At 36.8% G+C, this 21,398-nt stretch overlaps 2 protein-coding genes across 9 annotated transcripts in view; both read right to left on the bottom strand.

Moving 5' to 3' along the window:
* Positions 1–4: 4 nt before the first annotated feature.
* LOC132200344 (myosin heavy chain, non-muscle) lies at positions 5–14,954 on the bottom strand. Of its 2 annotated transcripts, none has more exons than XM_059625746.1 (12): positions 14,814–14,954; positions 3,879–4,229; positions 3,218–3,607; positions 2,295–2,457; positions 2,065–2,236; positions 1,884–2,005; positions 1,689–1,829; positions 1,530–1,627; positions 1,042–1,479; positions 857–980; positions 652–798; positions 5–595 (listed from the first exon to the last, which is right to left on the bottom strand). In XM_059625746.1, the coding sequence occupies exons 2-12, from the start codon at positions 4,202–4,204 to the stop codon at positions 392–394; spliced, it is 2,325 nt and encodes a 774-aa protein (XP_059481729.1). In that variant the 5' UTR covers positions 4,205–4,229; positions 14,814–14,954; the 3' UTR covers positions 5–391. The 2 variants fall into 2 exon arrangements, with proteins under 2 accessions (XP_059481729.1, XP_059481728.1); XM_059625745.1 differs by having other exon boundaries at positions 6–595; positions 1,884–2,008.
* A 1,258-nt stretch (positions 14,955–16,212) lies between these two features.
* LOC132201400 (nitric oxide synthase-like protein) overlaps positions 16,213–21,398 on the bottom strand; it is a 39,783-nt gene continuing 34,597 nt past the window's right edge. For 4 of the 7 annotated variants that reach the window (XM_059627553.1, XM_059627554.1, XM_059627556.1 and 1 more), the window contains 10 exons: positions 20,565–20,697; positions 20,244–20,322; positions 19,983–20,182; positions 19,762–19,931; positions 19,624–19,638; positions 18,647–18,857; positions 18,374–18,461; positions 18,029–18,302; positions 17,509–17,700; positions 16,213–17,305 (listed from right to left, as the gene is read on the bottom strand). In XM_059627553.1, the coding sequence (XP_059483536.1) occupies positions 17,198–17,305; positions 17,509–17,700; positions 18,029–18,302; positions 18,374–18,461; positions 18,647–18,857; positions 19,624–19,638; positions 19,762–19,931; positions 19,983–20,182; positions 20,244–20,322; positions 20,565–20,697 (1,470 nt within the window). In that variant the 3' untranslated portion in view covers positions 16,213–17,197. Of the gene's footprint in view, positions 17,306–17,508; positions 17,701–18,028; positions 18,303–18,373; positions 18,462–18,646; positions 18,858–19,519; positions 19,639–19,761; positions 19,932–19,982; positions 20,183–20,243; positions 20,323–20,564; positions 20,698–21,398 lie in introns of those variants that run through there. The other 3 variants (XM_059627555.1, XM_059627558.1, XR_009442263.1) reach the window with 3 other exon arrangements.

Genomic DNA, 21,398 nt, shown 5'->3' with positions numbered 1-21,398 from the left:
AAAAACTATAAAGTATTTTTATCCTTTAATTTTATTGGTAGTATTGAGGAATAAAATTGTGATTCATTCAGCTTACTAAGCACAAAAAGCATACACTCTTTACATCTAAAAGTATATCGTTGGCTCCCCAACATCGACACGAAAATTTCTGATCACATTTCTAATGAGCTTAAAATTTACTTTGATTGGGGTGGGAATCAAAAAAGTTAATTCCTAATAAATAAAACTGAAATTGATCAGAAAATAAAAATTGATAGCAGATTTAAAACTTTTTGTGCCACTGCACGTGGTTATCCAAGCTCGATGTTTTTTTAAACTTAATCCTACACATAGTACATCTAGTGGTACAGGGTCTACTTTCTCGAAAGAGATTGAGAGTGAAGCTTAAAATCTATGCAGTTCCGTTGACAGTCTCGGGCACGTGGACAGATGGCGAGATTTTGGCATCATGCCGTTTGCTTCCACCATTGGTTACCAACTCTTCGGGCACCAATGCTGGAAGTGTAACGCAACGGAAGTTGGTCTCCTCCAACTCAGCCTGCAGCTTTGCCAGCTCTGGATTCTTGTTAACAAAATCCTGCTCTTTGTGCAGCACCTAAATTTCATTAGAGATTTGGAAATTAAAAATTTAGAAATAAAATTTTAAATTACATCTAGTGCTTTGTCAATGACCAAATACTGTCGATTGAGTTCTTCAGCAGCTACTTTCCAGTTAGCAAGCAAATTGCTGTTTTCTTTGCAGGACTTCAAAGAAATTTGATTTTCCTTTTCATTCAAAATTGCCTTCAGTGTCGATATCTATAAACACATTTTAAAAGATCACCAAATAAATTTTATGTGTTTTTTAAAATTTCACCTCATCAGTACTAGTTTTATGAGCCAACCGCTGGGCTGCCTCAAGCTGCTGCATTTTATGCTGTTTTTCTTCAAGCTGCAGATTTGCCTCGATCAACGCTTTCTTTTCAGACTCGAGCTTCAACCTACCATAAAATAAATAATTAAATATGATTGAAACAAATAAATATTTTTAATTCCTCTCACTTTAAATCATTTGCCTCTTTAGCACTTTGCTCCCGCTGTTTGATTATATTTTGGAAAGCAAAAGAAACCTTGGACACAAGTTTGTCAAGCTCGGACGCCTGGTCAGTCAGCGTAGGGCTGTGTGCCGTTGGCTCCTCAGGTTCAGCGGACGGCTCGAGGCTCGATTGGCACGAAATTATGGCCTTGGTCAGGTCTTGCAGCGATTCACTGCCTACAAGAGGTCTTTGCTTGTCTTTGTCATCGGAGGAAGAATTAGCTTCAATAGCTGGCGACGGAGAGTGGCTGTGTTGTTCCTTCAACTCGGAGAAAGGCAAGAGAGACTCGAGCCTGGAACAGAGCTCGTCCAGGGCTACTGATGCAGCAGTCGTGGTACCTCCTTGAGACACCAAAAGACGCTCAGTGGACTGAAGTTTTGCTTGAAGGGCTTGGATCTCTTGCCTGGGAATATATTTTTTAACAATTGCATACAAAAGAAGCTGTTTTAATACCTCCTCTGTTCACTGAGCTTTACTAAATGCCTGCATTCATCTTTTTGCCTTTCAATGTCTTTATCCTTAGTTTCAATTTGTGCAATCAAATTCACAATCTGAAAAATAAACAACATTAAATAGAAAAATAAAAAATTCATCAATTTTTTTTTTTTTTACTTTGTCCTCAGCCTCCTTCAGCGACTCGGCCAATGTAGTTTTTTCAGCAGTTAAGAAATCTATAAGTTCATTGGACTCTTCCTGAAGGTCCAAATACTGCTGGTTCGACATAGAAGCAGCTTCTTTTGCCTTTTCCACCTCCTGTTGACGCAATCGTGAATACACAAATCACTACTACGCAGTTTATCATCTTACCTCAGTCAGGGTCCTATGGGCTTTTTGTGCTTTTGAGAGCTCTTTGTGGTTCTTGGCAGCAACCTCGGCCGTGGCCGTCAGCCGGGTCTCAATCTCTGCCAGCAGATTCGTTTGTGAAGCCGCTTCTGGATCAAAGAAATAGATTATGAGGAGAGGAGGAATAAAAAAAGCAGAAATCTACCAGTCGCATCTCGGCCAAGCATCTGCAGCATTCTTTTGTTGGCCGTCTCCACGTCGTCTTGCAATTTTTGCCGGGCCTCTTTTTCTTTCAGCAGACTTTTAATACTGATGTCCACCTCTCTGGAGAGCTTGTCGTGCTCTGCCGTCAATTCTAACAGCTGCGCTTCCATATCCTATCGAGAAGGAAGACAATTTACTTGCAAGGCACGTTCGATTGATTTTGTCACACACCTCTGGCGACCTGGGGTCTGTCCGGACCGTCTGGGCGCCTACGTCCTTCAAAGTGGTCGGTCTCTTGCGTCTGCCTGGGTAGGAAGGCAGACACCTGGTCAAACTCTTTGAGCGCACCGAAGACCCAGAGACGTCTTCAGCGTCAGATCTGTAGCCGCTGCTTCTGTGGCAAACAGGAAGCGCCAAATTAAGTTTTGCTGGAAGGGTGAGGCTGCCGCGCACGGAGCTGTTATAATGCTTGGCGAATTTTCATAAATGAGTGGAGCCACACCAAACACTCTTGCTTTATCTGAATGAATAATTGACTTTGCAACTTCCTGCTCCCACGGCAAAGGGGCAGAATGGAAATGAGGTCAAGCAAAGGGTGGTGCTCATCTTTGTAAATTTGTAATTAGAAAAGATTGAGACGTGATTATTCTCTATTGTTTTCAGAGGTGACGGGAGTTATTTAATTTTGAAGACGAATTAATTATTTAGGTGTGACACCAACTTTTATTGTGAATGTAGGGATTTTAAATGAAATTGTTCAGAAACAGGTGCCAAATTAAATGGTGAAGTTTTTGAAAAATGAAACCGGGCGAACCTTTCCATTAACATTTTGCATTTTGGGTGTTATAAAATAAATTAATTTTGACGCAACAGGTGATTTGAGGTGTTATTGCTTTTTCTTAAATGAACCATTTTAAAAAAACCCTCAAAGTTATTTAAAATTTGCGGAAAAAAATTAAATCAAAAAGTTGTAGGGTAATTTTTAGTGATTCCAAGCATTTAATTAATAATATAAATTCTGCATTATCAATGAACTATGTAGCTCTTTAATAGCAAAAAGGTTATTTTGTTGATTACTGCTGAGCGTCACTTTTACCAAATATAATTCAAAAGTAATTCTAATTTTCAATTTTTACTAATAATTAATGACTTACGCGCTGTGGTTGGGGGCATTCCTTTGCCTGCGAAGACTGGCTGCTCTGTTGAGGCTGGGCTCCCTACTGACGGTGCTAAGGCCGATGAGAGACCTGGGCCCACTTTCGACTGGCGCTGTCACCTTCACATGGCGCGCTTTTCGCGGAAGAGTGGCGTACTTGTCCAGCGTAGATTGTTGCTGTTGTTGTTGTTGCTGCTGCTGAGTTGTGTGGACGCGTTCCTGACGCGCCTGAGAACGGCGCTCAGTATTGGAAGGTGCGCCTGCCGACTTTTTGGCCGCCCTGCTGTTCACCGACGGCCAACGGCCATCGTCCAAAGTGGGCATTCGGCTTTGGGAAAGACTGCGTGGCTCTGAGCGACGGGTGTTCAAACTTTTGCAGCTGGAAGTCCTGCAACAATTTGAAAATTAACTTTATTGTTTATTTAAATTTAAACAAAAATAATGACACGTTAATTTTTCTTTAAATTTTTAATATATTAAATTAAAATTTATCACAAGATTAGAATCTGTCTAAAAATGTAATAGTTCAATTAAATTACTATGCAGCAATAAAATGTTTATTTTTTTCTGAATAACTTTAACTAGCAAGCCTAAAAAATAGCAAATTGTATTTTACGGCAAAACAGTAATTGTAATAATTAAAGAACTTTATCACTTACTTTGACTCTGAGCGTTTGGAAGGTAATTTGAGTGAGCTGGTCATAAGTTTGGGAGCGCTGAGCGACAAGCTCAAAGATTGGCAGCCAGGGCTTGGCAAACTCGGTGACAAGCTGCTTGAAGGGCTGGCCTTGCCAAGTTCAAGGTTGTGCAGGGTGAGGTCGCCAGAAAAACTCTGCAGGCTTGATTCGCACGAGGTGCCACCCCCGCAAGCCAGCGACTCCAACCCGCTGGTGTATCCACCGTCGACAGTGGTCAGCGCCAGTTCGACGCCGCTGTCACTGCCAGCGCGGACCCCATCGGGCCCTGGAGACGACGCTTCAGCCATGACCTACCGTCGCAGCTGCATTTCTCTGCAACGAAACGGAGAGTTTTCGATCAGTACAAGTTGCAGACTGACCTATTTCGCGAGAGTAGGAGTGCGCAGTGAAAGAGCGAAATGTCAGCACAGAGCATGAGTAGTGCTCTATTGTTGCAGAAGTTTTTTTATTGGAGATTGAGTAGTTAAAGAGGTGGTGAATATCATGTAACAGAGCGACATGAATTTAAATTTAATAAAAAAAAGCTCAGAAAACTAATTAAAATCAGAATTATTTCACTTCAAGTTACAATTTTTCATATATAGAGTACAAAATCGATTTTAACAAACTTATGCTTCAGCTAAAGCAATTAATCTAAAAAGCACCTTTTTTTCAAAAATTGGCTGGACTTGTTTAGTCCTAAAATTATCGTTAGGAATAAAAAAATGAAATAAAAATCAATCTTCTAAAATATAAAAGTCATAAAAAAATATTTTTTTTTAAATAACATAAAAAAACTATAAGTATTTCTGCAAAAAAAAGGAGATTTTAAAATATGAGAGCTAAGTTTGTGTTGGATATAATTGACGTTTTAATATAAGATAATGAACTCTATTAAAATACCAGAGTTGCAACAATGAAATGAAATTTATTACGCCACGAATTATTGTGGTTAATTAAGTAATAATTTTAATTTCTCCGTTTGAAGAAGGTTTCTTCAGTGGCGCAAGTTTATTTTTACATCGATCGCTGTCGTTTTTCGTCACAATTTCCACAAGAGGTAACGTTTCCGACCCAGATCTGTCGGGTAACAATCGCAAAAAGTTGACATTGACGATTGAAAAAGCTGAAACCCAGCCAGCGCGGAGAATAATGGAAATTCGAAACGCGGACGTCAAGTAGAGTATGTCGGCGCTCAAGATGACTTTCGGATGCTCGCGTTTCATTATATATAGCAGCAAGCTGCGGTGTAAAAATACCATTAAAAAATGATACAAAATAAAATATCTTCAACGGTTTATGAAGGTTCTCAAAATATGTTTTTCAATTGGATGGCAATGAATTATTCAAAGTGACCGTTTTTCAAATTTAAATAATGGTCCCACACAAAATGCCGAGGAATAAAATTTAAATACAAAGCAGGCCTTAAAAGTTTGTCATTTGTCGAACAAAGAGCAGCATCTCATCTTTGTGTATTAGTTTTGTGTCAACCGCGCGCGACCTCTCTCCCTTTCTAAATAGAGCCATTCAATGTTAATTAATGGCTGGGCGAACAAACGAGCGGTGCCGTCGGTTGTCAGCTCCATTTGAAAGCGAGAAAAATAACATGTAAAAAATTCACCCCCGCAAAGAGTCAAGTGTACTTTTAAGGCCGCGCCTGCTGAACCCACCAGAGCATGACTCACTTACCCGACCAGCAGCTCTGTTTATGAAACATTAGCGAATAAATCGAGAAAAAAGTAACACCTTCACCAATCACGAGTCTCGTCAAATAAAAATATCGCGTTGACCCCAAAGAGAAAAGAAAATGTCGTGGTCAGCAGGGGATTATTTCATCGCCAAGGTTCAATTGAGTGAATCATCGCGCGCAATGAGTACCGAGGATCTACCCATTTTAGTCAAGTCGGGGTCAAAGACATTGTTAATTTTCTTAAAAAGGCATGACAGCAGGTTTAATGAAAAGTTGTTCATGTGTTTCACATCTCAAAAAAGAAAAACGCCCAAGGATGAAAATTTTCAGCATCTATATAAACCTGTAGTTGTTTGAATTTGGCAAACCACGCAATATCAAAGCGGAGCAAAATTAACATATGGGATTGCTGAGAGTAACTTAAATAATTATGTCCAACTCAGCCTTGCACAGCCATTTAATTTACAAGCATTTTACTTGGTTTTAAGTGGCGAAAGTTGCTGCGACGGAAACTGCATTGTTTTCCCACCCGCATGAATTGAACAAAAGTCCACGTGTGTGAAATCAGGCGCAATCACAATTATTTCTGCAACGACCTTTGCGACACAACCTGCGCAAGGTCAAACGCACGGATCCGGGGAGAGCGAGAGCGGATCTTCTGCCTTTTAGCAAAAAGTTCGAATTTGTCGCTCGAGTGGTTCGTAATTTTTTTCCTGGCGACAAAGCGACTTGTCTGCGCGAATCTGCGGCTTTGTTGATCCAAATTTAGCGCCGCTGACGAATATCACGACTACTTTGGGATTCATCAACGCTGTTGATCCCTTTTATTTGCGGCCGATCTACATTTTGATTTGGATTCGGTCCAAGGTAGATGGTGGGATTTTTGTCCGAATAAGGACCCACACCTCTGCACGTCTGGTGCATGAGAAAGCGCGCTTCCGTCCACCCGTGTAACCACCCACTCGGCTGATAAAAATTATAATGCAGAGCACGCGTGCTTGTTAAACAACAGGCTGACAGCGTAGAAGGGCTGCAGCCTTTAATCCCGTCACTCAATCATGTAACACGGCTTTAAGACTCCAGCAGAACGACGCAGATGAACGTGAATTAGATTGCCTCGACGCTGTCAAACTGCGTGTTATGAAACTGCGAAAGACAGAAATGTGTAGAGAAAGATCATAAAATGTATCGAGTTGATTTGGATGGTTCAGATCTTTTATTTATTTATCACTCATCATATTATTTGATAAGAAGAAAAAACAAGAGAAATCTTTTCGTTTGGAATTCAGCAGAATACTAAGGCAAGTGTAGAAAAAAATGAAGAATTTTAAATTGTATCTTATACATACCATTCCATATAAGGTATTATAGTGTAAATTAATAATGTTAATTACTATCCCAATCCGATATAGAAAGTGAAGTTTTTGAAAAATGTTTCCAGATTTAACGAACCATGACCCATGACTAAGAAAATTATATGAAATGTTTTAAACCGATTTATCACTAATTAACTAGTATTTACTTCAGAAAAGACAGAAATTTGTTCAAAATAAATTTTAATATATAAAAATCTAACAACATATTTTTAATCCGTGAAAAAATATAAAGCATAATAAAACAAAAATAAAAACTAATATAATAAGAATAATATATTGGTTAAAATTTTTAAAAAGAACTGTGCGTCGTTTAAGCCCCAGATATTTTACCAAAGCTGGCAGGTGCAAAGAGAGGGGCCGCAAGAAGTAATCGTGTTAGCGCGTCGATTTAGCACGAGTGCTGCTGCTCGTCCAATTATCGCGGCAGAGCACCACGTGCGCGTTTTCGCTAATTACGAGCGCTGGCGGGGTCGGCGAGTCTCTGGCCGGGGGGAGACTTTGGGCGAGTTGAGGTCGGGACCAGAGCCAACCAAGTGTGTCTTTCTCTGGGGGAAAATGATGGCTTTGTTGCCGTTTGCCTGTCTAATGAGCCTTTCGCTCTTGAAGTACCGAAAGGCCTGCTTTGCCCAACGACATTATTGTGGCTTTTTGAAACGGGCTATGTTTATTTTATTGGCGTGCAATTCAAAATTCTTTAGACCAGAAAATTTCAACCAAAAAAAGAGGAAAATTTAAAAGGCGTTTATAATTTCAGATTTGATTTGCGCTGGAGATGAAAAGCGTTTGTCAGATTTCCATCCACAAAGACCTGGTATTTCGTCAAATTCCGTGTTTCGTTCCATTTCAATTTGTAATTCATGACTTTTCCCCGAATTTACTTCAAAGTGGTGCAAATGGCGCATTAAAGCGATTCGAATGCGGCAAAAGACTGCATTGCTCGTCTCCGAAGCGTTGTAATTTTGATAAGTCACGCGAGACAGAAATAAGTTGTTTCGCTCCTCCGATTCGGCACAAAAGCCTTTCCAGCTTTATTTGAATCCGGCAGCGATAAGGAATGGCGGCTTGAGGTTGGCTTTTCGATTTCCAGCTCGCTGCGAGAGCACTTTTCTAATCAGAGCAGCCTTGCCTGCAGGGTGCTGGTCAAATTAATCGACGGTCAGCGAGCGGAGCAGAGAAACCTGCAGCGCCAAGTTCAAGATCGACCGGGCCACTATTTATATACGAACGTACACTTACAGCCATAAATTTGTTTTACGGCATGTAAATCTGAACCGAGGTTGACTTTGTAAGGAAGTTTGAACACGGGCTCAAGGAAAACATCCGTATTTGTTCAATTTTTCATTACCGTCAAAGAATAGAAGTTTCTAGTCTTGAAATTTAGCAGCCTGGATTTATAATTTTTATTTTTAAAGAAGGACCTTTTGGAGCTTTGGAGAGATTTATGAAGTAAAAGTAACTGAATTGATTTTATTTTTTTTTATTTTTTTTTAATGAGGAATAGGAGGGAAACTGAATTGCTAATAAAACGGCACCGCACCACTTGCATGGGATTTTAAGAAAGGAAACAAAAAACAAACATCAAAAGCAGTTCGAAAGAATCATTGTTTATTTTTTTTAAATTTTTTTTTCAACAATGATGCTGCTCTGTTAAAGTATAACTGCCTCGCCCACCTAAAAAAATGATCATGGAAGCGTAAAATTTATTTCATTTATTTAATAACCTTGGAAGTAGGAGTAGTTCAGGTTGATGGATATACAGACAATCTAAATGCCTTAAATTCAACATTTTTAAATTTTTACTGTAATTATAAAAAATTTTCCTGAAACGTTTTGATAATGGCTAAGTTAGCTAAACTCCTTTTGGAATGGACATAGTCAAATCAAGTCTTAAATTTAATGGTGTTTAAAATATCCGATTCCCCCCCAAAATGACTCTTAATTGTTGAAAATACACTTGACTCTTGACTATGCCAACTAGGAGTGAGGATGCAGCACAGAAAAAATATCAGGATCACCCTCAACCTTAGCTGCTTAGCAGAATCTTAGTAATGAGAAAGAAGATGTAAATAAATTATTATTTTTATCCTACAATTTATTACTCAGACACAATTTTATTGACAGAATGAAATCATTGAACCCCAAGTAAACGCAAATATTTAGGTGCAATTATGTATTATAATCTTCAAAATTGTATTAAATGTTGCAATCTAATTGATTTCTTGTCAATGTATTTGCAAGAGTTAAATATAAGAAGAATGGTTTTCTTTGTTTCAATTTGATGCCCTCGAACCGTGAGCTAAATTTGATGCTCCTCCAGCACGAGGCATCTTCTCTCGATCGATCGGCAAGTCAGAGTCGTGGATCGTGAAGCCGAATGATCGATCAAGTGAGACGCTTTGGCCGACCAGCTGCGGCTCCGTTCAACCTCACCAACGTAAGGATACATTGCATAGGACTTGCTTGCGGTCGGGCGTACCAATTATCGCACACACTCGACGATATCTCCGCCGAGCCGCGCTCCGACTCGATGAATCCGTACAAAATAAAATCCTCTAAGCCGCTAATTGCCGCAGAGAATTAATTTCTGCCACTCGCATCACGGCACCCGCCTTAAAAATAATTATCGCGGTGCCCAATCTCGCAGTACACGCCCGAGCGTTGACTTTGCCGAATTAATTTCAAATTATACTGCGTGAACGCGCGCGCGCGACCATTTCTCGCTTCTGCTCTGGGAAATGTGTAGAATCGCTCTCACGAATGGCTCCGAATGACTTTTTGACACACCATTTATTAAACCTATGGCATGAAAAAAAATTGAATTTCAAATCGGGTAGTTCTCACAAGAACAATCTCACACGCAGATTTGTCCCGTAAAGCATGCAGTGTGTGTGAAAACGAACGCCCACGAATACGGTTCTATAAACTAAAATAGTTCATCTAATTAAGAATAGAATAAGAATTAATTACTTAATTACTGTATTCGTTTTCTTCTAATTAAAAACTTGCGGTTAATTTTTGTATATTATACAGATTTCTTTGAAATTCTTACTGTTGTAATTTCATTTTTGATATTTTTTCTTAAAAAAATTAACACTAAAAACTGAATAAAGAGTCATTAAGTAAGAGATAAAAATAATTTATATCATTCAAATATATGCTCAATTCAGATGTTATTAAAATATGCAATTTTAAGACAAAGAATATAAAAAATAATCGCTTTGAGTCAGGCACTGTTGCTTTTTATTTTAATGCAAATATTCTGAGTGGATTCGTTACCCACTCCACGAGAGGAGTGAATAACGAGGGTGACACCCGATCTTCTCCACTTGTGTGCGGGCACTCTGTTTTTTTTTAAATTAATGTGTATCAAATTTTTCGTTCAACCCATCAGGTTTTTGTTGTTGCTCTTTGTACCAACAGGGCTGCAGTTATAAAACCGATAAAACCTGTTCAGTAAAAATTAACATTTTTACAATACAACGTAACAATTGAAATTAAAATTAATGTTCAGGTACATTACAATTTATACGACTTGCTCATGGGAATTCTATTATTGTGTAGGCATTAAGAATTTTTTTTTTAATTTTTATAAAATTTCATTAAAAAATATTAATCAATTAAATTATCTGTAGGTCTAGCTGGCTTTTATTTTGGCGACTTCATATTATTATTTGAGTTCTGCAGATGTTCTTTTTGTGATTTTGATGTCAAGCATCAATTAATGATGTGCGAATGCGCCAGGCAAATATTATATTAACATCATTTTTTGCCACTGTTGTCCTGAGCAGCAAATCACAAAAGTGGGACATCAGCGAAAAGGGAAGAGCACCAGAGACGCGAGAATGACACCTGAGAGTTCAAATCAAGTGACAATTCCTTCGTGCACGTTGTTGGAGTTAATATTCAATTTCATTGACTTGTTGTTTCCCATCCGATTCAACCGAGGATTTGTTTACAGTGCTCGGTTTTCCGCTGAGCACTGCTTTTGAGCTTTTGAGCAGCCAGTTGTGTTGGGTGCTGCCGAGGTAATGCACGAGTGATCGCGACCAAATTATTTTTTCTCAGCCTCCGCCTCCTTTTTCACCGTCGGAACATATCGCGCGCCCGGCGGATTTCTAAAAATCATAGCCGTAACGCCGCTTCTCTCTAGTCATTGTTTCCTTTTATAGCTTCCCGAGAATCGCAGAGTTTTAGTGTGAATCGCGACTGTTTATTTGTAAACAATAGATTTTTCCGGGATGTGCACGTTTTCTTTTGCACTTTGCCGCGCAGCCCCTGATCCGTCGTCACGATTTTCGTCAATCCACGATTTTTCAGCGAATTTACAGCTTTAATTAGAGACCAATATGGAATTAAATACACAATTTTCTTACACACGAGGTTTTGAAAGGAAGCAATGTTGATAAAAGTGGTACGTTGATAAAACTAATTCTCCGGCCAGTTTGTTATATTTAAAGTGGCTTAATGGTTTTAGCTGGAAGTGCGAGATAAAACTCTGAACGCATTAAAGGGGCCCTTGGGTAAAAAGCTTAAACACCTATAAATTGCATTGTTTTGAGCAAATAAAATTTGGTTCGTGCTGAATATTCAATATTGTATAAAGAGATTATAAAATAATTAAGCACTCATTAAATGATAACTATGGACTTATTTAGAGCAAAGCTTTTAAAACACTCACATATTTCATTGTGACAGATAAGGACTTTTGATTATTTCACAGCAGAGTAAACTTATCGGTTTTTGTTTTTACATTTATTATTCCTATTATGAAATTATTCTTGGAAGAGAAAAAAATATAGAATGAAATAACAAAAAACTTCTGTATGTTAATTAAAAATAATAATAAAATTTGTAATTTATTTCATGATATTTTTAACGTCTAAACGCATAATTGTATTATTTAGCTATTTTTAAAACACCAAATTCAACCAAATTAAAGTCTTGTAATGTTTAAATAATTTTAATTTGTGGAAATATTTTTTATTAATTACATTAATTAACAACATTTCAATATCAAAAGTCTCGCTTGTTATCTTTTTGCCAATTTCTGACTGACTGGGATTTCCTGCGTGGTTTCCAGCAGTTTCCCTCTGATAAATTTCAAAGCTCATTTCCTAGTCGGACGCGGTCGTAAAACTGTCTAAACAGATCGCTCTCAAAATCTCTACACCCGCCGCCGGCCAGAAGTACCAGAAAAGTGATGATCATCTTCCTCTCTCCGGGTCCTTTCAAATCAACGCATACCGAATCCCGTTTTTTTTCTTACTCTCAACAATAGTAGGAGCGCGAATGTAAAAAAGGACGCAAGGTCCCGCGTCGACCTCAGCATCCGCGGCGGCGTCAGATGGAGGAACAAAAAGCTAGGTCGACCCCTTCAAGGTATGCTAATGGTTAGTGTGTCGAGCGGGCGCCTTTTAAGGAAGAAGCGAGCATCAACCTTGCAGCACCTGCGAGATTCGAATTGAAATTACGCTGCCGCGTGTTGCGCAACTGCATTTGATTAACACAGACTTTTCCAATTGAAAAACAGAACGCGTTTAAAATTAAATAATCAATGCTTGTTCAAAAGAAAAAGCCAAACTCGTCAAACGAGACGATTATCGGCAATTAAATAAATAAGTCCAGCTGGGCGCATTTTACATTGAAAAAATAGGAGCGTGAGGAATGTGTCGCCGCTCTTTCGCGCGGAGACTGATGGACGCGTTTATTTTTGTTTTGCTTTCCGAGATTGCTGGGCTGACGACAGTGAAGTGCAGCACAAGATTTTTTGGACGCAGATCAAGAAAATTCATCTTGTCACAAAGCGGTTTTATAGCTTTTGACGTGTGGCACACAAATAAAAATAGCAATAATAATAATACTAAACTTAATAAAGTTAATTTATTCCACACAATAGTTCTGCAAATCGTATTGAATTTTTTTTTTATCTAAAACAAGCTACTAATTAGAACTTACTGAAAGTAGTATAAAATATTGCATAATTAATTCATAAATAATATACAAATTTTTAATCTTACAATTAGTACTTTTCATTTTTTTTTAAACTCAATCTCAGCACTCAAAATTGTTAATTTGATTGTTTAAGTTTCTCTATTATTGGCTCACAATTTCATAAATAGCACGTGAAAATGACTCTGATTCTGCATAGACACGGTTTTATAGCACAAATTTTACTCATTAAGCATTTTGGCTGCAGTTAAATTAATTTAAAAGGTCATTGTATAGCAACAAGCCAAAATAGCTCTGGTCAGATTAGGCCTCTGATCGCCCTCATTGTCACAATTAAATACAAATTATGTAACAAAATATATACTAAAAAAACTTTTATTTAATAAATAATATTTAAATGTTAAAAATTTATTTAAATTCTATGCCTTTTAAAACACGTAATTTAATTAACCAAAACAAATTAGGGTTTTTTTCATTCCCATTTTTTATGTAACAATTTAACATTATTCCAAAATAACTAATTTCTTAAATAACACAAAGCTATAGTTTTATTTGGAAAAAAAGTTCATTCCCCCTTATCTCTAACTATCTTGATTGTCTCTTTTTGAGGAAGAAGTTCGCTTTCAGTCCAAGACGCCAAGCCATATGAAGACCTGAGGAAGTAAACAGTTTCTTGGAATCGACTCTACTGAAGTAGAATCTACCTTGGACATTAATGTTGATTTAAATGGCAAAGTCGAACAAGCTGTCCCCAAAGAGCAGCTGAAGAGGGCAACGACAATAATAACCTTGGAAAGCATCACCTTTTGTCATTCAATCTTGCAACAATTAATTAATTGTAACTTTTTAAAAGATACAAACAAATGGGTTCGAACATCAATAAAAAAGAAGATTACATTTGAAGATATTAGAAACATTTTGCAATAAATTTATGTGCCTATGTGGTATAAAAAATATAAAGTAAATGTTTTCTAAATCACTAAGAAAGAAAACAACATGAAAAAATATTAATTTAAAAATATGATTTGAAGTTAAATATTAATTTCTATTAATTATAATTTCAATTGGAAAAAATATAGTAATATTGAAATTGAACTGAAAATATACAGAAAATAAACAAGAATAATACTTAATTAAGATTTTTTTTCTTTTTGTTATAAAAATTATATAATGTTAATCAAATTCGCGGCTTTTACTGATAATGAGAGCAGAAGCAGAACTGCTAATCAAAAGCTAATTTGCATTATCTGTGAAATTAGCTGCAGCCCGAAGAATACGCGCTCTTGAGGAACAAAAAATGATTTCACCTGAACTTTAATTATCATAGATTAAAAAGCACCTGTGTGTTGATGAGTATTTTTCTCTTATAGTCCGTCGACAACAGCCCTGCTTTCTATTTCTTTTCAGTTCTCACGAAGCGCGAATCTAAATTTAAAATTTCAACCCCCTCGAAGCAGCTGCAGAATTCCAACTAACGACTGTTTTATTTTTATGTTTGCTCCAATCACGCGATGGTGTAATTATAAAATAAAAAATAAAAAAATCGACGAATCGAATTGAAGTGGAACACGAAGGGGTGAATTATATAATGATAAAAAGCAACTTCCTGTCTGCGAAAACAAATTGACGGATCAATAGAACAGCAAAATTTTTTAATCACGTGATAACTATTTAATGTTCGTTTAATTTTTAGCTCATGTGTATAATATTTTACAGCTCGGAGACCCAACCATTTTTTTTTTCATTTCTCGTCGTCGGCACCCCCCGCTGCCCTGCCATATCGCGCAGCCCCGCGAGCACAATAAAAACAAACCAACAAAGGCGCGCATCTGCCGCACCGGCGTCGCCCGACCCCCTCGGCAGAAGGGGCCCAATTCGGGCCCAGCACCCCCAGCAACTCACCTTAAAAAAGGGCTTCGGGGCAGCGGCACGACACGCCCTGCGGACTCGCGCTGCTCAGCTGGACTCTTTGTTTTCGATCGATATTCGGCACCAAGACTCGCTCAACAACAACACCGGCTGTCGCACTCTCGTCTGCGGACTGACGACTGACTGATTCCGAAATACGAGCGAACGGCTGCGATCAGCGCCGCTCGGAGACAGTCGAAAGCTACTCCACAATAACTCCACAACATAGAGGCGCTACTTACGCGGCTATATTATCATAATCTAAATAAAATTAAAAATTTCATAAGCAATGATAACAGATTTTATTTTATTTACTAAAATATAATTTATAATTCATATATCAAAATAATTTAAAAGTACAGAGCATAAAACTCTAATATTTTAGTAAAAATCGGAAAAAGTTACAAATAAATTTTTAAACTGATTGTAAGCGAGAAAAATGCCAATGCTTTTTAAATATAGTTGAAAGAATAAACATTAAAATATTGTTGTTTATTCTACTCAAGTCATACATGAAAAAAAATTAAATTGAAAAAATGAGCAGAAAGGGTATCACAACTAGCAGAGGTCTGCTAATAAACTAACTTATTTAAAAAAAAAACGTAATGAGATAAATTTAGACATATATTTTTAAAATGAATGATGATTATCAAAATATTAACACATTTTTAAACTATTTTATAATTTTAAATATTTTTTTATTAATATTTTACTGACACTTATTTTTATTTTCCTTATTAAATTTTTTTGTTACTTTATAGTAAAATAAAATTAATAAATTGTTCTGCTTCACTGAGTTGTTGATATAGAAGCACATAATAATAACATAATATTAATTTCTTGTGTCATGACTGTTGCTGCGGGCATAGCAAGTTATGCTATCATAATAAAAAATAAAAAAAACATTTTATTGATTTATAAAGCAAATTCAGAGTAAAATTGTCTATTATCTGAGATTCTTCAATGAACAGCAATAATTACCATCTTACACTTGTTGAGTTAACACCAAAATATGAGAAAAATTAATTTAATTCATCAAAATGAACATCTCTGGTGCACTTGAAATAAATGTAGCATATCAATAGCCCAATCTAGCAAATTGAAGTTTGAAAAAGAGTGCTATCATCAGAAGATTTCTGTTGTTTGGAAAAAACTGGCTTATTTTCATTGTCCACTTTCAAAATACTTATTGAATTTGTCACGAAGCAATCTTGAAATAACCCTTCTATTATTTCTTATACAATTGGAGAACAAAAAGCTTAAAAGGCATTATGGGCAAGACAACCTTAAAATGAAACAATTTTGTAACCAGATGATGTTGCAAAATTAACTATTACAGTTCAGTATGTGGTCAGCGATTTGCTTCACATCTCGCTTGCAATCAACTTAAAAAAAAAAAAAAAAATGTTGATTAAATTCTGGAAGTAAATACAGGACACACATTTATTTCATGTTGTAAGCAAAACATCAAAATTAAATTTGAATTTCATTTTGCGCAGAGTCAATAATTTTATTGTTGTGTAATTCATTACAATGCAATATTTTAAGTGTTTTTAAACAGTTGCGTACTTTTTCTTGCAAAAGAAAAGAGGCTGCGGTAAAATATTGGGATTTTTTGTCACTCGGATGATGATAGGAGAGCAAGACCGTCAAGTTTTATACTAAGGTCTCCACTTTCATAAATTTATCATTGTCACGGCGAGTCAAGTAAGTAATTACTCTAGCAGACCAGAGGCCATTTATCTTTTTTGCAAGCAATATATCAATTGTGTGAGTTTTTATGATATGAATGGTTGGCGAGAAAATGTTTTATTTTGCTGAAGGAGTTTTAAATATAGAGGCATTTTGCTATATAGAGAGTCATGGTCAACTTCAACATCCCGAATTGCGCATAGTTTTGATTCTCTTTGCATGTGATTATTGGATATTTATCATATATCAAGAGAAATCACTCCGAAAATTGCTAAATTTAATATAATTATAGTAAAATCATTGAATTCAAATATAAACATTACCAAAAATGAATGTGTCCTTAATCATACAGATAACAATAATTATTTACAATATTGTGAAAGAACCTGCGGATTAAAGACGTAACTTTAAAAAGATTTACTTTGGCTTTTAAAAACTTATTTGTAACATAATTATTATATATAAATAATTCATCCGCTTCAATACAAGTCTTAAGAATCATTTTTTACGCCAGTAAAATTATTTTATTAATTACTATTAACAACACAAATTAATAGTAACATGTTCATATAACTAGAGAAGAAGGGTAAGCGAGTTTAGGACTTTTCATCATTTAGAGCCGTTGAAGGGAATTATCGCGCGGATTTCATATTGGTGTCTTGTGTGCCGGGTCGAGGGAGTATCTACTAGGGTTGTGAGGCCATCCGCATGCGAGCTGACTCCCGTGACTTGCTGTGGACTTCGGCAGTCCTCAGAGTGATGCCAAAGATGTCCTCATGATACCGATTTTCGTCCTTTGTAACATAAGAAAAGTTGAAATTATGTACGAGGCGCTCGTAAATATTCAGAAGCGTTAAAATAAATCAAATTATTTTTTTTTTCAAGCAAAACAAATCTAATTTTTAATTTTAATTTCAAGTTAACATCTAAGTGGATTTATATCTGTATTTTTTAATAATAAATATAAATTGTTGATTATTTCTTTTAATTTGCTTACTCTCAGAAGCAGCATGTAAGTCTCAACGGAGGCGTCAGTCATGCCACCATGCACCTTGATGATTTCCTTCAATGTGCGATAGACGTGTTCAGCCATGGTGCAGTCGCCACACACGTAAAAGTGGCCCTTCTGCACCACGATTTGCTTGTAGATGGCGGCGCTCTCTGTGCGAATCAGGTCCTGCACGTAAGTCTGCGAACAATTTGCAGGCGTTTCAGTCGCCACTTTTTGGTCACCGTAATTTGTTAACAACAGCTTTATTGAGTGTTTATTATAGCAATAATCAGAGTATCGAAATAATTGTGAAAAAATTTGATGATGGTGATCAATGTTTATAATTACTGTGCTATTATACTAATTAGTATTAATAATGATAATTAAGGCACACTATTAGCAAATATTGAAGCATGAAAATTATTATCACTACCATTGTGCGCATTTTATTAAAAAAAAAACTATTTTTTTTTTTTTTTAATTTGAATCTTTTGCACTAAAAATTTAATTCATCTTACACACTAACCTTAGGAATAGTAGTTTCCCTGGAAAGTGCAAGGAACACTTTCTGGAGAACATTAGCCTTCAGCATATTGTTTTTCTCGACGCTATACAAGTCTAGTTCCTTGTTCCTGCAGCCAAAGAAGAGCCACATCGGGCCCGCTTTCATTCCCTTCTTGCCGTTCTCGATCTCAGCCCGTCGGTGCTCCCAAAAACCTCGGAAGGGAGCGATTCCCGTGCCAGGCCCCACCATGATAATCGGACGCATTGGGTCTTCCGGCATGTGGAAGCCAGGCGCACTTAATTTTATAAAAAAAAAAAATTAATTTTTTTCGCATAAATATATTTCTAGTTTTAAGGTTTTTTTTACCTTCTGACAAACACATGCAGCAGTTCTCCCTGTGAACAGTCTTTCAGGTAATTGGAGCACACTCCATAATGCGTAGGTCCATTTCCACCTGCAATTTCAGAATCAACATTTCAATTTTAACGTGGCGTGACAAGTGAAGGTACAGAGTTATGACATGTGGTGAATTTTACGCAGATAACGCGGCTAACCAAGCGATTTTATATTTTAAGTCATGCAAAACTGGTTGAAATTAAGCGTGTAATTGCAAACGACCTCGCACGGTTCAGCACCCACCTTGCGCCTTGTACGAGACGACAGCGACGGTGATGTGGATGGCGCCTGGGTGGACGCGTGGCGAGCTCGAGATGGAATAGAAACGCGGCTGCAGGGGGCTCAGCTGGGACGCGAGCAAAGCCACGTCGGGCTGACAAGAGGGAAACTGCTGCAGCACCTCAAGAAGGTGCGGATACCGCCAGTGTCGCCAATCCTCGTAAGCACCGGAATCCTGAGTTGAGGACAACGGGCGGTTATTAAAGAGGGAACAGAAGTATAATTTTATGCAGATTTTTTCTTAAGCAATAATTGAATAATTTCAAGCTTATTTTAATTTGTTTTGTAAATCTGCATATTATAATATATAAGCATTACAAATTTATTACGTTTTTTTTTTAAATCACTAATTTAATTGATAGCAATATCAATGATAAATATTTTTAATAATACTTTTTATAAAGTTAATATCCCCGTCCCCGCTGTGAATAGATAGAAAGTTCAGAGGTCCATGCATTGAAAAAGTGGGCAAAATGAATTCGAATTGGAAAGATCGATCATTCTCATAAAACCGAAACATTTGTAGTACGAAACATGCTGAGAACAATTAAGCTCAATTGCAAAATTTTTAGCAAATACTGGCAAGTCTTAAAAAGTGCGAAAAACCGCAGTTCAAAAATTCTGAGCAATCAGGAAAAATATTTACAAGGTGGATTCCAAAATTCAAATATTAATTATGAATGAGCTCTCAGAACACCATTTTCCGCAAAAGAGAAGTAGCAGCAGATATGGCTAAAATCGCCATGTTCAAAGTACCATGTAGCGCAACAATAACAACAATAATTATGATCAAATGGAAAAATCAGTCAACAGTATAAAAGTATAAAAAATACGAACGCAGGCATCAGTCCAAATCCACAATTTGCAATAAACTCGAAATTTGATAATGAGAGATAGAACGGATTGCGTGTCAATTAGAGAATTTTGAAAGAGTTCCTTACTATTCCTAGGCCTGCCTGAAAAACGAAATTATCTTTAATTAGTGACGCGAGACTTGAAACTCTGATGGGAGCGTGTCAATTTTCCCTTACTTCCCATGTAATCTTTATACAAAAAGAGAAAACTTATTTTGTACGTACGGAAGCAAGCTTGTCCAGTTCGATCCGCTCTTGCTCGTCTTTGGCGGTGGCTGCCAAGAGACGAAGCACTGATGGTGCCGGGGGTGTCGTTATGTCCAAGTAGCGAGAAAATAGGGTACGAATGGACGCCGAAGAAAGCTTTGGGTGCGAATCCCAGCTCTTCAGCAAACCTGTTTAATATTTCACATTTTTTATTAAAACAAAAATTGATAATAATTAACCATTTGGAGTAGGTTTTTCGCTGAGAGTCTGCAGCTGGACAGGCTTGTCGCACCAATTTGGAGGTGCATTTGTTGGCCGAAGTCTGTCCAGAAGGCCGTTCACCAGATCCGGTCGGTTGCACGGGAAGACCCCAACGTGGTCACCCGGCTGGTAGCTGATGTTGATGGGGCAGGCCAACTCCAATAGCATGGTCGCTCGACTATTTTTTATTTTTTTTCATTAGTAATAAAAAGCAATTTAAAGTTAAAGTAAAAACTTACGGCGAGTGTTCTCCATGTAAGTTTGCCTTGGCCAGCACTTTGCACGCATTGACCTTTTTGTTGTGCGCCCGAGTCAGACCTGAAAATTTTGTTTTCTTGTTCACATTTTGCATCTGTGGAAAGCGACGAAAAGCAAAATGTGCACACCAAAAGCCTAACTTCTCTACAAAGCAAATAAACGCAAAAATTGTGCAAAACGGAAGGCAAAACTTTATTGGGTAAAAAGATCAGCGGCAACTATGATACGAACACAAAAAGCAAAGTGAAACTAAAGGTTGTTAATGCGAAGCAGTCGCAGGCGTTTTTCGTGCTCGTACAAACCAGCAACTAGAGATTCCTCAGCAGAGATGTCGGCAAAACGGACAGCTGACGAACTTATGTTCTCCGAGCGAAGCGCCTTTGTTGCCTCGCTCAGCGACGCGTCATCATCTAGGCAGAACGTTTCGCAAGCCATCTAAACAGAAATGGATTTTTTTATAAAAAAAATATTTATAATAAATTAGATACATAAAATTAAATACCAGGATGAAGAAAAAGGTTCTGATTTAAATTTAAAAAGTTTTTTGGAAATGTTTACATCTTCAATTATTGCTTCTAATTAATTATAAAAAATTCCTACAATAAAGGTTTGACTACGAGTGCTATCACAGCAATTAAGTAACTTTTATTTAAAGATTTTAATTTTTTTTAAGCATATATGTAAGATATTTTCACATAGTCAACAGAGACGTAATTTTCAAAAAAATCGTCTACTCGGTAGAGGAATGTTGCTGTTGACGTTGATTTGACAATTTTTCTAAAAATTCTCCGTAGACAAATATGAAAATTTAGGTCTGCTTGGACTGGAAAATCTCATTTTTTTGAGATTTTTCAGTCCAGGCAGAACTAAATTCTCACATCGACTAAGGCGACTATTTAAAAAACTTGTCAAATTAAGGTCAATATCTGGGGATTTTTTTTAATCAACGGAGTAAACCAAGTTTGATAAAAAAATCGTCTACTCGGTAGATGAATGTTGCTGTAGACGTTAATTTGACAATTTTTCTAAAAACTCTAAATAATTTTATTTAAAAATGTAAGATTATCCAAAATTAGAAATAAGCGCTTTAATTTAGTGAATTATTAAATAATTGTATTAATTAATATTTTAATACT

The sequence above is a fragment of the Neocloeon triangulifer genome, unplaced genomic scaffold (assembly GCF_031216515.1).
Source record: "Neocloeon triangulifer isolate White Clay Creek 2 clone unplaced genomic scaffold, ASM3121651v1 ptg000014l, whole genome shotgun sequence".
NCBI lineage: Eukaryota > Metazoa > Arthropoda > Insecta > Ephemeroptera > Baetidae > Neocloeon > Neocloeon triangulifer.
The sequence above is the reverse complement of the archived record's forward strand: the minus strand, read 5'-3'. Positions and strand labels throughout refer to the sequence as shown.